General features: G+C 39.9%; 1 protein-coding gene across 8 annotated transcripts in view; it reads left to right on the top strand.

The window, feature by feature from the left end:
• The window catches only part of LOC126277906 (mesocentin-like), a 595995-nt gene that overhangs the window by 493006 nt on the left and 86863 nt on the right, over positions 1 to 16126 (top strand). For all 8 annotated transcript variants that reach the window (XM_049977471.1, XM_049977470.1, XM_049977469.1 and 5 more), the window contains 3 exons: positions 9097 to 9244; positions 13435 to 13510; positions 15939 to 15983. In XM_049977471.1, the coding sequence (XP_049833428.1) occupies positions 9097 to 9244; positions 13435 to 13510; positions 15939 to 15983 (269 nt within the window). The remainder of the gene's footprint in view (positions 1 to 9096; positions 9245 to 13434; positions 13511 to 15938; positions 15984 to 16126) is intronic.

The raw sequence follows: 16126 nt of genomic DNA, 5'->3' as shown, positions 1-16126 counted from the left end.
GTACTGCATGGCAGAGGATACCTTGTACAACTACTAGTCATTTCCTTTTCTGTTCCACTTTCGAATAGATCAGGGGTGAAGCAACCGTCTATAAGCCTTCGTACGATCCCTAATTTCTCTTATCCTATCTTTGTGACTGGGTTCACACACACACACACACACACACACACACACACACACACACACACACACTCTCTCTCTCTCTCTCTCTCTCTCTCTCTCTCTCTCTCTCTCTCTCACTCACTCACTCACTCACTCACCCACTCTAAAGACCCAAAGAAACTGGTACACCTACGTAAGATAGTGTATGGCCCCCACGAGCACGCAGAAGTGCCACAATACGATGTGGCGTGGACTTGACTAATGTCTGAAGTAGTGCTGGACGCAATTGACACCATGAATCCTGCAGGGCTGTCCATAAATCCATAAGAGTATGAGGGGGTGGAAATCTCTTCTTAACAGCACATTGCTAGGCATCCCAGATTTGCTCAATAATGTTCATGTCTGGGGAGTTTGGTGGCCAGTGGAAGTGCTTAAACTCAGGAGAGTGTTCCTGGAGCCACTATGTAGCAATTCTGGATGTGTGGAGTGTCGCATTGTCCTGATGGAATTTCTCCAAGTCCCGTCGCAATGGACATGAATGGATGCATGTGATGAGACAGGATGCTTACATATGTGTCACCCATCAGAGTCATATCTAGATGTATCGGGGATCCCATATCACTCCAATTGCATGTGCCCCACACCATTACAGAGCCTCAATCAGCTTGAATAGCCCCTGTTGACATGCAGGGTCCATGGATTCATGAGGTTGTTCCCATTCCTTTACATGTCCATCTGCTCAATACAATTTGAAACGAGACTTACCCGACCAGGCAATATGTTTCCAGTCATCAACAGTCCAATGTCGGTGTTGACAGGCCCAGGCGAGGCGTAAAGCTTTGTGTCATGCTGTCATCAAGGGTACACTAGTGGGCCTTCAGCTCCGAAAGCCCATATCAATGATGTTTTGTTGAATCGTTCGTACCCTGATACTTGTTGATGGCCCATCATTGAAATCCGTAGCAATTTGTGGAAGGGTTGCACGTCTGTCATGTTAAAAGATTCTCTTCAGTTGTCGTTGGTCCCATTCTTGCAAGATCTTGTTCCAGCCACAGCGACGTCAGAGATTTGATATTTTCTCAGATTTCTAATATTCACGGTATACTCATGAAATGGTTGTTTGGGAAAATCCCCACTTCATCGCTACCTGGGAGATGCACTTTCAGACTCACTTAAATATTGATAACGTGCCATTGTAGCAGCAGTAATAGCTCTAACAACTGTGTTTGCCGACCGGAGCACCGTGTTCTGCCTAAATGCGTGCTATACTGGAGGATGGTCACAAAGTACAGGAAGATCTACAGATTAGTGATTTGGCCTGGGACTGGCAGTTGACTGAGAACTAAACAAATGTAACACATTCTGTATATAGATGAGGAGATTCAGTTACTATTCGATAGTGCTTTAGGCTACAAATCACTGGAAACAATAATAACCTTGCAATACTAGGAACTAACTGTCCCAAGTGATCTAAAGTAGGATGTCACATAAAACTATATACTCATTCGACCGATTCTTCAGTACTGCTTGTCAGTGTACGACACTTACCAAGTTGGATTAATGGGAAGAGAGACACAGAATACTCAGTGAAGAGTTGTTGATCTTGAGAAGTTTTCATTACAAAAACAAAACAAAGAATAATGATCATACTGTCATTAAAGTATCTGAAACTGACTGGGATCAAATACTTGAAAGTCAGTTAATGCACTGAACTTTATAAAGTTACTAAATTATGTTGATATAATGCTGTAATAAAAATTCTTCGTGTTATCCAGTTAAACATCAGCATCTGCAGAAAGTGAAGCAATGGATGAACGCATTGAACATATACATAACTCGAGTAATCTGTGTCGAAAATATGATCTGCTGCTGTTGCTTTAGAGGAGGAAGTCCAAATCTTACAACTGATCAGAGTAAGAAAGATGCTGACACTAATATGATCACACATGTTTGTGGATTTTGAAGTAATTTATTTCCATCTTGAAGTCACCCAGAAGACAAGCACTGGGCTAATTGTGCACAGTGTGTACCTTGAAGAATGATTTCAGATTCACAATCAGAGCAGCACAGTGGCCACCTCGAAAGTCCATGCAAAATTGGCCTACAACAGTGCTCCCGATGGGCCTTATATACATTAGGTACAGTGTTGGTGATTGTTAAAACTAGATAATTAATGAAATACAATGAAATTTGACTTGTATCCAAATGGAAAATGATGTAGTATGAATCGTAAAATAAAATGTCATTAGGCAGGAAATGTACCTTGTTTCAGAACAGTCTCATTCACAATGAAAATAGTAAGATATTCGAATATAATAGCATATAAAAATGTTGCATTTGTGGATCATGTGAAAAAATATCAAATACAATTTCTCCCTAGCATATTTCCTAGCTTAATTAAAAATATACTTCATTTGAATAATAACAGTCTTTGGAAAAACAGTCTAGGAATTCCTTAAGTAGTTGTTCACATATTTGCAATTAGCCTTCTTGTTAATAACAGTAATTACATTTCACACAGTAAACAAAATGCTCTGCAATTACATAATAAGACTCAGATTTTAATTTTATTCAGTTTCTTAGTTACAGATAATATCAGATTTAAAATATGTCACAGACAATTGTCATAACCGTTTTTTAGTGATTTTAAGTAAATTTGTTTTCAAACAGTCCAACAATTTACGTTGTGTACTTGAGGCATAAAGAATACTTTGTACAAGGCATCCTGTGCTGGCTCAGGAGTATTATCAACACTGATTAGCAACTCATACCTGTTGCTAAGGCATAAGGAGCAAGCCACACAGCCCAATCCCCTCTTTTGCCTTCCATCCAGTGAGAAGGGAATCCAACACTATCTGCCACTCACTCTCAAGTGAAGACAGACCAGTCAGATGTTGCATATTGGAAGATGCAGTGACAACCAAGTCACCAATGGATTCAAGCAGCACCAAAGGCGTTACTACTCTCGTCACTGGTGTCCCAGTGTTGTCACAGCTTTGAGTAGTAGTCAAAAGCCTGTTTACTGGACCCAATGCAGCTTCCAGCTGTTTATGGGCACCAGCCAATTCTCCTTGTGTCTGCTCGCTACCAGCACAGTCCCTAGCAATACTGTAGAGCGTAAAAAACTGAATAAGATCTCAAGAAATACAAACTGAGCAGTCTGAAGTAACTGAGAAAGTATGAACAGACCCCTGCAAAAGAGAAAATTACCTGATGGTGGTGCTACTGAGATCAGAATGTGTGCAACATACAAACAAGGAGAGAAAACAGAAGAAACACTTTGTCTCAAGGCTTAACCCACTGACTGCCACACAGCCGGTAGCAGAGCAGAGGCAGTAACCTCTGCTATGCAGAGCCTAAGATCACAAGATCTGTAAGTTTTTAATACAGAAATAAATTTCTCTGCTGAAAACTCATGTATTAACAGTTACTTTTTACTAGAAAAACTGCCTACTCAAAATCTACTGCAGGAAATAAGTACGCAAATTATAAAGCACTGATTGAAGCTATAACCCTGTGCACTAACATGAGGTTTAAATAGTCACGTCACATAGTGCTTCTCGAGGTGGGAAGCTATGTGGGAAAGTTGTGTTCCACAAAGATGTGCACCAAAATTTATGCAAAAACGTAGAGTAAGTTAGTAAACACTAGCCTAAAGAGTAAAGTGCACAGGTACAGTTTACTTTCTCACAGAAGTCTGCGAGAAACAGAAACTAAACTAAAGTATTGTATATCAAACAAACTAGTTCAGCTACAGGCACAACCTCTCTGCTCTGCAGGTGTGGCTACATGAAAACTCGTACAGTAATTCACAAAAGGATGCTATAGTGTTCTGTGGTGTTGCTGGAACAACAGCTGCTGGGTGATGAACAGTGATTAAGTTCTGAGTGAACTGACGTAAGTCTCAAACAAATAGCCTCACATCCATTGATCACCTTACATAGATCAGTGTATGCATTTTGAAGTTTCTTTAAAAGTATGGTCTAATTTCATGTTGTGTTATAGACACTATGTGATACTTGGTACTGGTTCAGTGCTACTCTTTAGTGTGTGAATGTATGTCAGATGTAGGTTTGTAAGCTTTACATTCACTCCCGATACGAAAGCATAACTCTCAACAGAGTAGGATTTGTCATTATCTGTGCACTGAACGTAAGCCAATAGCAAAAGCCGGATAGTTTATAAACATAGCAGTGTCATCATAAGCATAGCGATAAGATACTAGACTAAACACCTCATACAGCTTGGAACAAGCACCAAAGTGACCCTTTGCTGGCTTACATCCACATTAGTGTTGTCACACGTGGTCCTGACCCTTGTGGCCACAGTTTCCATGCTGGGAATTTGCAGCTTCTATACGTCACTGCTGCTATTGACACCCACTGGAGATAGGTTCCTAACTCTAATTGCTATGTAGAGCCAATTATGTCCAGGTTTATGTTGATGCAGGCATGAGAGGAGGGGAATTGTAGTGGAGCTCCCCATCATGTGTTCAAGTGGCATGGATAACTTAAACGGCCTTGTGTTTTTCCAGAGCTGGCTGGGTTGACGATATGTGGGAGGCAAATGGCTGGAATGGGGGTACAACAGGGGCTGGCGGTGGGAGTGATTTTGCGTTCACGGTTTACCATGATTGTGTGTGTTAATGAGCGAGGTAGTAGGGGCCACAGGTTGTACCAGTGAGTGAGCAGTAGATGTGATACAGGACTATTATATGATAGCACAGTGGGTGGCAGTGGTGCTGTTTGTGCATGCAATCATGGCCAGACTGAGCCTGGTTGCGAGTTACGAGCTTGTGAGCGGCTGTGTTGTCGAGCATCTGACACCCCCTACATCCTACAACAGCCACTCGGGTCACCCCTGGCAGCAGTGTAATATGCATACCCAGACACAGTTGCCATATGCACTCTGTAAGGGGCACAGCAGCTCTGGCAGGGTTTGATGCGTGCACCCATATAATATTTTGGCCAGACATGTCAAGTCCACGGGAGCGAACCTTTATGTGGTGAGGAAGCTGTATAGTGCTCCCTCGGTCAACATTATCCGCAAATCCTTGGGTACATAGGTCTTGAAAGTCATGACCTGCTTGGCATCTGAATTGGAAGCTGTGTGGAAATGGGCAGTGATCAGACGTTTAATGCTGTTATGGCAAAGAAAGGCCTTGAATTGTAATGGCATAAACTGGAAATCTGGCGGACATCAATATGTAGTGCAAGCTCTCAGTTGCACAAGTTAAACAGAGGGCACAGATGGTAGTGACGGCAGTGGATGATAGCATCTGTGCCACAAAAGGCAAACTGGAGATAGCATCCCCCCCACAAGAAACCACATAGCCTCCTGAAATGGCGCAAAAAAATTGACATACACTCATTTCCATGGGTGCTTTGGCCCTGACTATGGCAAGCACTGCTATACCAGGGTTGGCTGGTTCAGTGAGCAGGCAGGAGTGACACACATGTTCAGTTGCAGCATTAATACAGAGCCAATACACGTGCCACTTGGCACAGCTTTCTGCTTATTGTCCTCAAGTGTAAGGCACAAAGTGGCTGGAGTGTGGGTGGAATGATGACCAGTATTCGGAGTTTTTTTATGTTAGTGTTAAGTTGCTGTTTGTTGCACTAAGCATTTGCTACATCCCAAAATAGTTTTGATGTGCTAGGTCAGCATGTTTTGATAAACACTCTGGCCACTGTGACTGCACTGCAGAAAAACTAGGCAATACTGGGTCAGGGGCAGTACTACTGCACATGCTGTCGGCAGATACTCATCTAGGGTTTGTTGCAGATACTGGTTAGGTTCAAAACAGTTTCCTGAAGATTGAACTTGACTTCGGCAACACTGGGAAATGGGAGTAGGACATATACATTAGCAAACTGGTTGATGGAAGTGGATTTCATTGGTTAACCACTCAAAAACAATGGCCTTCGCTGTAGATGCTGTGATATCTTTTCTGGAAGCTTAGTCCAATGCCCACAAAGCAATATTAATGCCCTGTTGTCGAACAATAAGTGGAATTTTGCAGGCACACCAAGTACACATGAAACTTCTTCCCAGCATAAATAATTGCTAAAGCCACGTTTTCAGTGTGGGAATAATTCAGTTGTGCTGCCAATAATGTTTTTCAGGGGCAGGCAAGCAATCCTTTGGATCTGTCTGACATTTTATGAGACATAAGCGCCCCATTTCAGTACAGAGATGCTTCCGTTGATAGTGCCAGCTGCAATCCCAGTGTATCATGCATTGTGCCGCCACCTGACCATGACTGAAGATTCGATGATGTGTATGATGCCACATGCTTCTGTGCTGACGTGGAAGGAGATTTTTGACCCACCCATTTATAATTATAAAAAGTTTTACACATTGTTGAGTGGAAATTGTTATGATCGAATTAGTGAAGTCTCTCATGAGATACTAGTGATTCGGATGACCTTGAACTTTGGTGAGACTTTAGGATGGAAGAAAAAGATGACAAGTCAAAATCATCAGCTGGATGCTGGTGTCATGACAGTCACTAACTACTTTTGAAACCTTGATTACTTTATCGAATGTACACTTGAGCTTTAGAAGCAACCTCAAAAGATTTAGCAAGACTCCATGAAGGCCAGAATTGAATGTTGCTAATGCTTAGGCCAGACTTCCCTGTTGGGGACTAGGCACAGCTGGACACATAACCATGTTATGAATCAGTGGTTCTACATAGGAACCTTTCCAACTCTGGTAATTGAAACTACATTGTTGTGCAAGACCCTGGAAGTCACCAGCTCATGCCGCATACAATTGTCCCTCTTGTTTATAACACAGATTAAACTTTAGGTTGGTTGCTACAAGGTGTGCTTGATGACTATAGTGTTTAGTTAACAGAGTACGTAACTCATTGAAAGATAAATTACTATGGACTGTGAATGGTCACAATTTCTGCACCACTAGAAGACAGGAGTAAAGCTTTGCTGCCTATCTGAAATGCAAAACAGTGGTGTTCAAAATGTTAGGAGGTATGTGTTCCAGCTCTCTGAAGCCTTGTCGAAGCAGGTGAATGGTAATGGAGCCCTAGTTGCAACCAACGACTGATGTTGTTACTACTGACACATGAGCTCCAGGATAGCAACGTGCTGTTCTTGCTGTTGCTACTTTGCAGTTTCAGTTGTTACTAGCGCTGTTGCTGTTGTTACTGCAGTAACAGCTGTTTTGTCAAAGTTTAAGAAGAAACTTGGTGTTCATAGTACCTGGATGAATTAGGCTGTGTCATGAAATGCGTGGTAGGGTAGCAAGTACTTACCACCACTCCTAATATGAAAGTGTAAATGTAAACAGAGCAAGAATTGTTGTCATTTGTGTGCTGAATGTATACTAATAACAAAAACCAGACAGTCCAGAAAAAAAGTAGTGTCATTCTAAGGGTAGTGACATGACAATAGACTTAACACTTCATGTAGCGCATAACAACTGCTGATACTGTCCATGGGCCAGCTTATATGCATGTCAACGGCATTGCCCAAATGACCAAGATCCTGCCTCTTCTTGGGTCATGCATGGTAGCGAATTTAGTGCTGGCGACCTGCAGCATCTAAAATGCATCACCTACTGGATGCAAGTCTAGAACCTTAACTACAGTGTTTGCAATCGTTAGACCCACTTAGTAGCCTCTCTATAGCCTGATCTTACCGAGTTTGACTTTGTCTTGTTTCGAAAGCAGTAATGCATATTAAGGGCAGGCTATTTGGAGTGTCCTTGCAAACTATAGACGAAAATGTGTCCAGCTACTGGAAGATCCATGGGGAAAAGTAGATTTGAAATATGAGGAGATGCATTAAAAACAATGGAAGTTATTTTGTGCAAGGGGAATAAATGGGTTTTTATGCAAAACTGTTCTAGTACCCTTTCTATCAGTAGTAGATGCGAAGACTGAATTTTCTCATGTTGAACGGAAGGAGTGATCCGTGTTTTACTTGAGACTGTCTGTATATTATGTATTTTAAGAATTAACAAGCTTCTATGAGCACTACGGACACGAACATGTCCATGTGCACAAGGGGATTTTTAATTGTAAATAATCCTATTTCTGTCAAAACCTATAAATAATGTGATGTATTGTATCTAATATAATCATAACATTGTATGAGCTACTAAATTACAGTGGACACATTTTATAACAAAAACCTTTTTGAAGAACAGCAAATGACAGTTCAATTGTCGAAACTGGTTGTCAGCAATGAAGACTAATTTATGTGATCTTGACTATTGAAAGTTTTTCCCCAAGATCTGAAGAATTTTAAGAGTAGCTTGAAGAAATCTTTTGTAACAGGTGTTAATATGGCAGAAAAAGAGTATTGCAGAATGTTGAGGAACTCAGGTTCCTTAATTGGATTTCTGGTACTCACCATATAGCGGAGATGCTGAGTCGCAGATAGGCACAACAAAAAGATTTTCACACTTAAAGCTTTACCGTCAATGGGCTTTGTCAACAATAGACACACATACGCGCACGCACGCACACACACACACACACTCACACAAACGTAACTCACACACACGACTTGGGTTTGCGTGAGTGTGTGTGCGTGTATGTATGTCTGTTGTTGACAAAGGCCATTGGCCGAGAGCTTTAGGTGTGAAAAATCTTTTTGTTGTGCCTATCTGTGACTCAGCATCTCCACTATATGGTGAGTAGCAACTTTCCTTCTCATAATATTGTTACATTCCATCCTGTATTTTCCATTGTTTGATTTAATTGGATTTCTATGTGTGAATAGTAGAATACTTAAAACAAAAGTTCAATTATGGTTTTATCAGATGAATCCAATAAAATGAGTTAGGAATGTTATGATCATGACTGAAGTAACAATGATATCCAGTGGTACCCAGTCCTTTATTCACTTTCATGTCGTAAAATAAAAAGGTGAAATGTGTTGTCTGTGATCAAACATATTTGTGAATTGTATAAAATCTTTTCCCAGTATTTACAGTCCATCACTGAGAGTATGTTTTTGTTCACAGCGAAGAGCAAAGGGCCAGGATGTGCTGGATAAAGTGTGTGAGCACTTGAATCTTCTAGAGAAGGACTACTTTGCCCTGACTTACGAAGACAGACACGATCCTCGTAATTGGCTCGAGCTGGACAAACGGGTCACGAAATTCATAAAGAGTAAGTGAAACTGTGGTTTCATATAAATTACTTGTATTTTTCAGTATTTCTTTTAGTACTTCTGTTTGTGAGAGACTTGTGTGAGACGTAATGATTTTATAACATTTTGCACATGCCAGTATTTTAATGGACAGTTTATGGCCTCAGTTGCTGCTTCTTGATTCAACAAATGAGTAACCAGATGTGACATACATGCAAAATTGATGGCTGTTTTTGATGTAATTTCACAGTTTTTGGGATTATTTTGAACAAAACTGCCCTGTTGTTCGATCATTTGAAGTCAAACGGAAAGTTACATCATTTTATGCATTAAATTCTTGTTCACTAGAAAGGGGGAAAAGTATCCTTTCTTTACAAAAGGGCAGGACTCATTGACACACAGTTTTTCAAAATGAAGATTGCTTCATCATGAACAGGGGGGAAAGTGGAGATTCATTTCTGAGGCTATTGAGAAAATTAGCAGAGAAGTCAATCATTAACCACATATCATGTAGGCCACAGCCAGACAAATCCAAAGAGAAATCAAATAATGCTGAATAGTTAATTCTACTCTCATCCAAGACTACCCACACTTTTGGCAGAATGGACCTTGTGTCCTCAGATTTTCGTGTGTGTGCCACTTGTCAAGTAGCCACTTTTTCATTATTCAGCTGTCATTTCTTGTTTGGAGTTTTTACATCTGATAATAACTAGTGAATCATACAAATGTAATTCATCATATTAATTAATCATTTCCTTGCTGCCTGTATCATCACAATTAGTTTTCTCTCACATTTCTCAGCAACACACAGTACTGATGCATTCCATCCATGCAGTGAATACATTAATTAAATTGTTATAGAAATAAAAGATAATTTTAACAACATCCTATAAACAGTTACTCGTCATGCCCCCAGTGTCATTTAATCTGAATGTACAGTTTGCATTTTGAACAACTTATATTCTTAAGAAGAATCCATTGCAGTACTGTATCTGTAACAAATTTAGTTTAGCAAGTTGCACCACTGCTCACGCTGCATGTAAAATATGCAGTGAAGAACCAAAAAACTGGTACACCTGCCTAATATCATGCAGGGCCTCCACAAACACACAGATGTGCCGTGACACTACATGGCATGGACTCGACTAATGTCTGAAGTAGTACTGGAGGGAATTGACACCATAAATCTTGCAGGGTTGTCCATAAATCCATAACAGTACGAGGGGGTGCAGATCTCTTCTGAACAGCACATTGCAAAGCATTCCAGATATGCTCAATAATGTTCATGTCTGGGGAGTTTGGTGGCCAGAGGAAGTGTTTAAAGTCAGAAGTGTGTTCCTGGAGCCAGTCTGGACACGTGGGGTGTCACATTGTCCTGCTGGAATTTCCCAAGTCTGTCGGAATGCAAAATGGACATGAATGGATGCAGGTGATCTGACAGGATGCTTATGTACATGTCACCTGTCAGAGTCGTATCTAGACGTATCAGGGGCCCCGTATTACCCCAACTGCACATGCCCCACACCACTACAGACTCTCCACCAGCGTGAGCAGTACTCTGCTGATAGGCAGAGTCCGTGGATTCATGAGGTTGTTTCCATACCCATACATGTATATACGCTACATACAATTTGAAAGAGACTCATCCGACCATGTTTCCATTCATCAACAATCCAATTTTGGTGTTGATGGGTCCAGGTGATGCGTGAAACTTCATGTCATGCAGTCAACAGGGATACACGAGTGGGCCTTTGACTCCGAAAGCCCATGTCGATGATGTTTTGTTGAATGGTTCGCACGCTGACCCTTGTTAATGGCCCAGCGTTGAACTGCTGCAGTTTGCTGAAGAGTTGCACTTCTGTCATGTTGAACGATTTTCTTGTCATTTTTGCTCCCGTTCTTGCAGTACCTTTTTCCAGCCACAGAGATGTCAGAGATTTGATGTTTTACCAGATTGCTGAAATTCACGGTACACTCATGAAATGGTCGTATGGGAAAGTCCCCACTTCATTGCTACCTGGAAGATGCTGTGTCCCATCACTAAAGTTCTGACTGTGAACTACTTTCAAACTCACTTAAATCTTGATAACCTGCCATTGTAGCAGCAGTAACCAGTCTAACAACTGCATAAGACACTTATCGTCTTGTCTAGGCACTGCCTACCACAGTGCCATATTCTGCCTGTTTACATATCTCTGTATTTGAAAACGCATGCCTATACCAATTTCTTTGGCACTTCATTGTATGTCGGTAATAAATAAATGTAAAAAGAAAAGATTTTGTCACAGAAGAACTGTATAAAGAATTTCAATTTGATCCAGGTTTGTAAAGTTATATCTGATTTGCTTAAATGAAGTACCATTCATCGTAGATTTTGAACTTGACGACAACAACGAAAGCAACAGCAACAATGAATGGTGCTGAAAATACAGAACCAGGAAGTGTATGAATTTTGAATCAATGGGCACTAAAAATATCACTATCATTATTATTGTATTGCATCTTATCTTAAGTTGCACGTTTCCTGTAAATGCCTACATATTTCAGTCACATGATAAAATGCATCATTCTCTGCAATAGGAACTGTTGTTGTAGCGGCCCTATTATGAGTTAAGCTAGCTGTTTCTGAGGAATTAATATTATTTTTTGTGTTTTTGGTAATTGTAAATAATAGTTAGCTGTGTATTTTATGAAAAAAATTTCACAATGATCTGCTACTTGTATGTTTCATTATGAGTTTCCTAAAAGTTGGAAGCATGAATGAGAACAAAGAAAAATAAATGACCTCCACTACAGCTCTGTAATGAGCTGCACAATTAACATTCTTTTCTTAATGACTGGATCAACAGATGTCCAAAAATACAAAAGTACTAATAACTTTTTAAAATAAATAAAAGCAAAGCTAGCAGCCCATCTTGCGTAACTCAGGCTGAGCCAATTATAGCAACAGTCTATTCACATATTATTCAGCACAAGGATTTAGATTTGCATTTCTAGTTCACATACTGACTTAACATCCTGGTGTAGCTCAAAACAAGCTGCATTTAGTGTAGACAACATGTTGCATTTAGTGTAGACTTAAGACTGAGATGGAATAGGTAATTACAAGACATAGATAATGGAATTTTAGGTAGGTATAACAAACAGAAATATAATGTGAAAGTAGCGATAAATTTAAAGCTAGAAACTCCTGAATTCATACTTTCTGCAGCGGTGCTTGCAGTAAAAATAAAGAAGTGTTCACTGATGCTGAAACTGTTCAGAAACATGTTTAGGTAAAATAAACAAAAAGTGCATTCTTTTAAGGAAGCATGTTATGTTACTACAATATAAAGGGATATGTTATGTAAGTCATTAAAATTATATGAATATAATAGAGAGAAACATTCCACGTGGGAAAAATATATCTAAAAACAAAGATGATGTAACTTACCAGACGAAAGCGTTGGTATGTCGATAGAGACACTCACAAACACTAACACACTGATGTGCGGATGGATATGTGTGTGTATATGTGTCTGCGCGAGTGTATACCTGTCCCCCCCCCCCTCCCCCCCAAGGTAAGTCTTTCCGCTCCCGGGATTGGAATGACTTCTTACCATCTCCCTTAAAACCCACATCCTTTCGTCTTTTCCTCTCCTTCCCCCTTTCATGATGAAGCAACCGTGGGTTGCGAAAGCTTGAATTTTGTGTGTGTGTTTGTGTTTGTGAGTGTCTCTATCAACATACCAACGCTTTCGTTTGGTAAGTTACATCATCTTTGTTTTTAGATTCATGAAAATTATGTTTCAATAACTGTTGGGCTCTGTTTATCCACCAATTGGTTCATTTCATGTGTTGGGCACTGTTAAACTTCTCGCTCTTTCATTTCATTTGATTGCATTGTTGAATCAAGATTCTTATTTAGTGATTTATATATTTTCTTTACTTTATGTGTGTTGTTGATTGACTTTGTCAATATTTACTTTCGGGAACATTTTTTTAATTTATAAAAATGTTGTCCTTAATATTCTTACAAATCCTGTGTCTCTTTTCAAATGTCAGTTCAAAACTGTATGTTGTATCATAAATTGTATTCACATTTTCCTTTCATAACTTTCCTGTAGTAGACTGTTAGAAATGATCATTTCCTTACTTTTGTTAAGAATTAATTTGTAATTAATTTTATGATTTTGGTCATATTTCCATGCAAATTTCTTTTTATTTATAGATGAACCATGGAAATTCAACTTTGAGGTCAAATTTTACCCTCCAGATCCAGCACAGCTACAAGAAGACATCACAAGGTGAGTTTACCATGATCACCATATATATTGATTATAGTTTATTTGCAGATTGTACTTCATAACAATGGTGAGGATGTTCAAAGGCAATGTCTAAATATGGCCCACTTTTCTCTTATATCTAAAAATGTTTTCCTGACTTTATGTACCGTCTATCCATTGTTAAATTAATTTTTATATACTAAACACTGGAGACTTAGTTGTACATTCTTGTATGGATACAGTAATGTTTATTGGTTACCGGAACCACACTGATGAGCCAAAATACTATGACCACATGTACCATGAATTTGACAAGTCTGTGGTAAGTTTCCAAAGGTATTTCTACCCACAGGTCAAGCAATTTGTGTGAACTGGGGTCATAGTGTTTGTGGGAATAGTGCTTGAGGACGTGCTCCATAGGGTTCAAATCACGTAAATTTGGTGACCAAGACATCAATTTGAGTTCACTATCATCTACATCTACATCTACATCCACACTCCGCAAGCCACCTGACTGTGTGTGGCGGAGGGTACCTTGAGTACCTCTATTGGTTCTGCCTTCTATTCCAGTCTCGTATTCATGGAAAAAAAGATTGTCAGTATGCCTCTGTGTGGGCTCTAATCTCTCTGATTTTATCCTCATGGTCTCTTCGTGAGATATATGTAGGAGGGAGCAGTATACTGCTTGACTCCCCGGTGAAGGTATGTTCTCGAAACTTCAACAAAAGTCCATATCGACCTACTGAGCGTCTCTTGCAGAGTCTTCCACTGGAGTTTATCTATCATCTCCTTAATGCTTTCGCGATTACTAAGTGATCCTGTAACGAAGCACGCTGCTCTCCATTGGATCTTCTCTATCTCTTCTATCAACTCTATCTGGTACGGATCCCACACTTGTGAGCAGTATTCAAGCAGTGGGTGAACAAGTGTACTGTAACCTACTTCCTTTGTTTTCAGACTGCATTTCCTTAGTATTCTTTCAATGAATCTCAGTCTGGCATCTGCTTTACCGCCGATTAATTTTATATGGTAATTCCATTTTAAATCACTCCTAATGCCTACTCCCAGATAATTTATGGAATTAACTGCTTGCAGTTGCTGACCTGCTATGTTGTAGCTAAACCATTGTATCTTGGTTCTAGCCTTTGGATACAGACAGGTATCCGGCTGGACAGTGCCATCGCTGTCAGAGAAGACATCAAGCATGAAGAGATGTAGGAGGTTCACAATGTTCACATAGTACACAGCTGTCGCAGTACCTACAATTACTGCTACAGGTCCTGTGGAAACATATGTCTCCCATGGAATTTTTGCCCTCCATCATTCATGGCATGATTAATGTTTTGAGCCACCATTCGTGCTGATGATAGTTTATCCAGGCACAAAAGTCTTGGTGTAACAAGAAATGTAACTCATCTGACCAGGTGGCATGTTTCCTTTGATCCATGATCCAATCTTGATGATCACTTGCACAATAAAATTGTGACTGATGATGTCATTGGGTCAACATGGGAACAGACGTTGGGGTGGTCTGCTTCAGTCCCCCAAGTTCAACAATGTGCACTAAATAGTGGGCTCTGGAAGACTTGTACCTAAACCAATATCATATTTTGTCATCCAATGTGCCACAGATTACCACCTGTCCTGCTTTAGAGGGCAGGCAAGCCTTCGACCTCTACATTCTGTGATGAGGTGTCTGCACCCAACACTTTCTCGTCAACTTGTGGTTTCGCAGTCGTTCAGCTACTTTCCATAGATGTTCATGACAGTTGTACACAAACAGCTGACAAGTTTCATACTTTTGATATGCTCATTCCCATGCAGTGGGGCATAACCATATACCATCTTGGGACCCATGTAATCGCTAAAATGATTGCCCTGTTATCTCTGCTGTGCTTATATACTTTCAGTATCAAGACAAGTTCCCTCTACGCCACCATGCAGCATTCATTCCCATGGTGGGCAGTTGTCATAATGTTTTAGCTTGTCACTGTACATTCATGTGGTAAATATAAAGTGAGAAATGAACAGTGGTTAGACAGGTCAACAAGAAGCTGAAAGTTAATTTTGAACTTGCATCTTTCTCCATATCACAGACTTGTACACTCCCTTTATTTGAAGTTGGAGAATGCTGTTTATGTCCTTGATTCAGTAAATTGACTTATGTTTAATACATATAAATAATCCTTCAAAAAATCTACTATCCTGGTAGTCGTCCACTCTCTCTCTCTCTCTCTCTCTCTCTCTCTCTCTCTCTCTCTCTCTCTCTGGGATAACTGCCTACAGTAAAGCTGCTTCTAACAAAAACATAATGAAGCATTTTACTGCTGATGTTAAATAATAATTCAGTATTGTTCTGCTAATCTACAGAAATAAAATGTGAATACTTACCCAAGCAGTGTCTTTTTTTCTGTGCATAGGAAAATATGTATTTTTTCTTGGGTTTCAGATACCAGCTGTGCCTACAGATCCGCAATGACATTCTAGAAGGAAAGTGAGTATTGTTCTAATATACAATAAATATGACCGAGGACAGAATAGCAAATCGTGCAGTTGTGTTAAATCAGTATGTTTTGGATGAGTGAATTCCATAACTGTTATTGTATTTCATTCTTCACAGGTTTATTATTCAGCCGT

Source organism: Schistocerca gregaria, chromosome 6 (assembly GCF_023897955.1).
Source record: "Schistocerca gregaria isolate iqSchGreg1 chromosome 6, iqSchGreg1.2, whole genome shotgun sequence".
Lineage (NCBI taxonomy): Eukaryota > Metazoa > Arthropoda > Insecta > Orthoptera > Acrididae > Schistocerca > Schistocerca gregaria.
The sequence above is the reverse complement of the archived record's forward strand: the minus strand, read 5'-3'. Positions and strand labels throughout refer to the sequence as shown.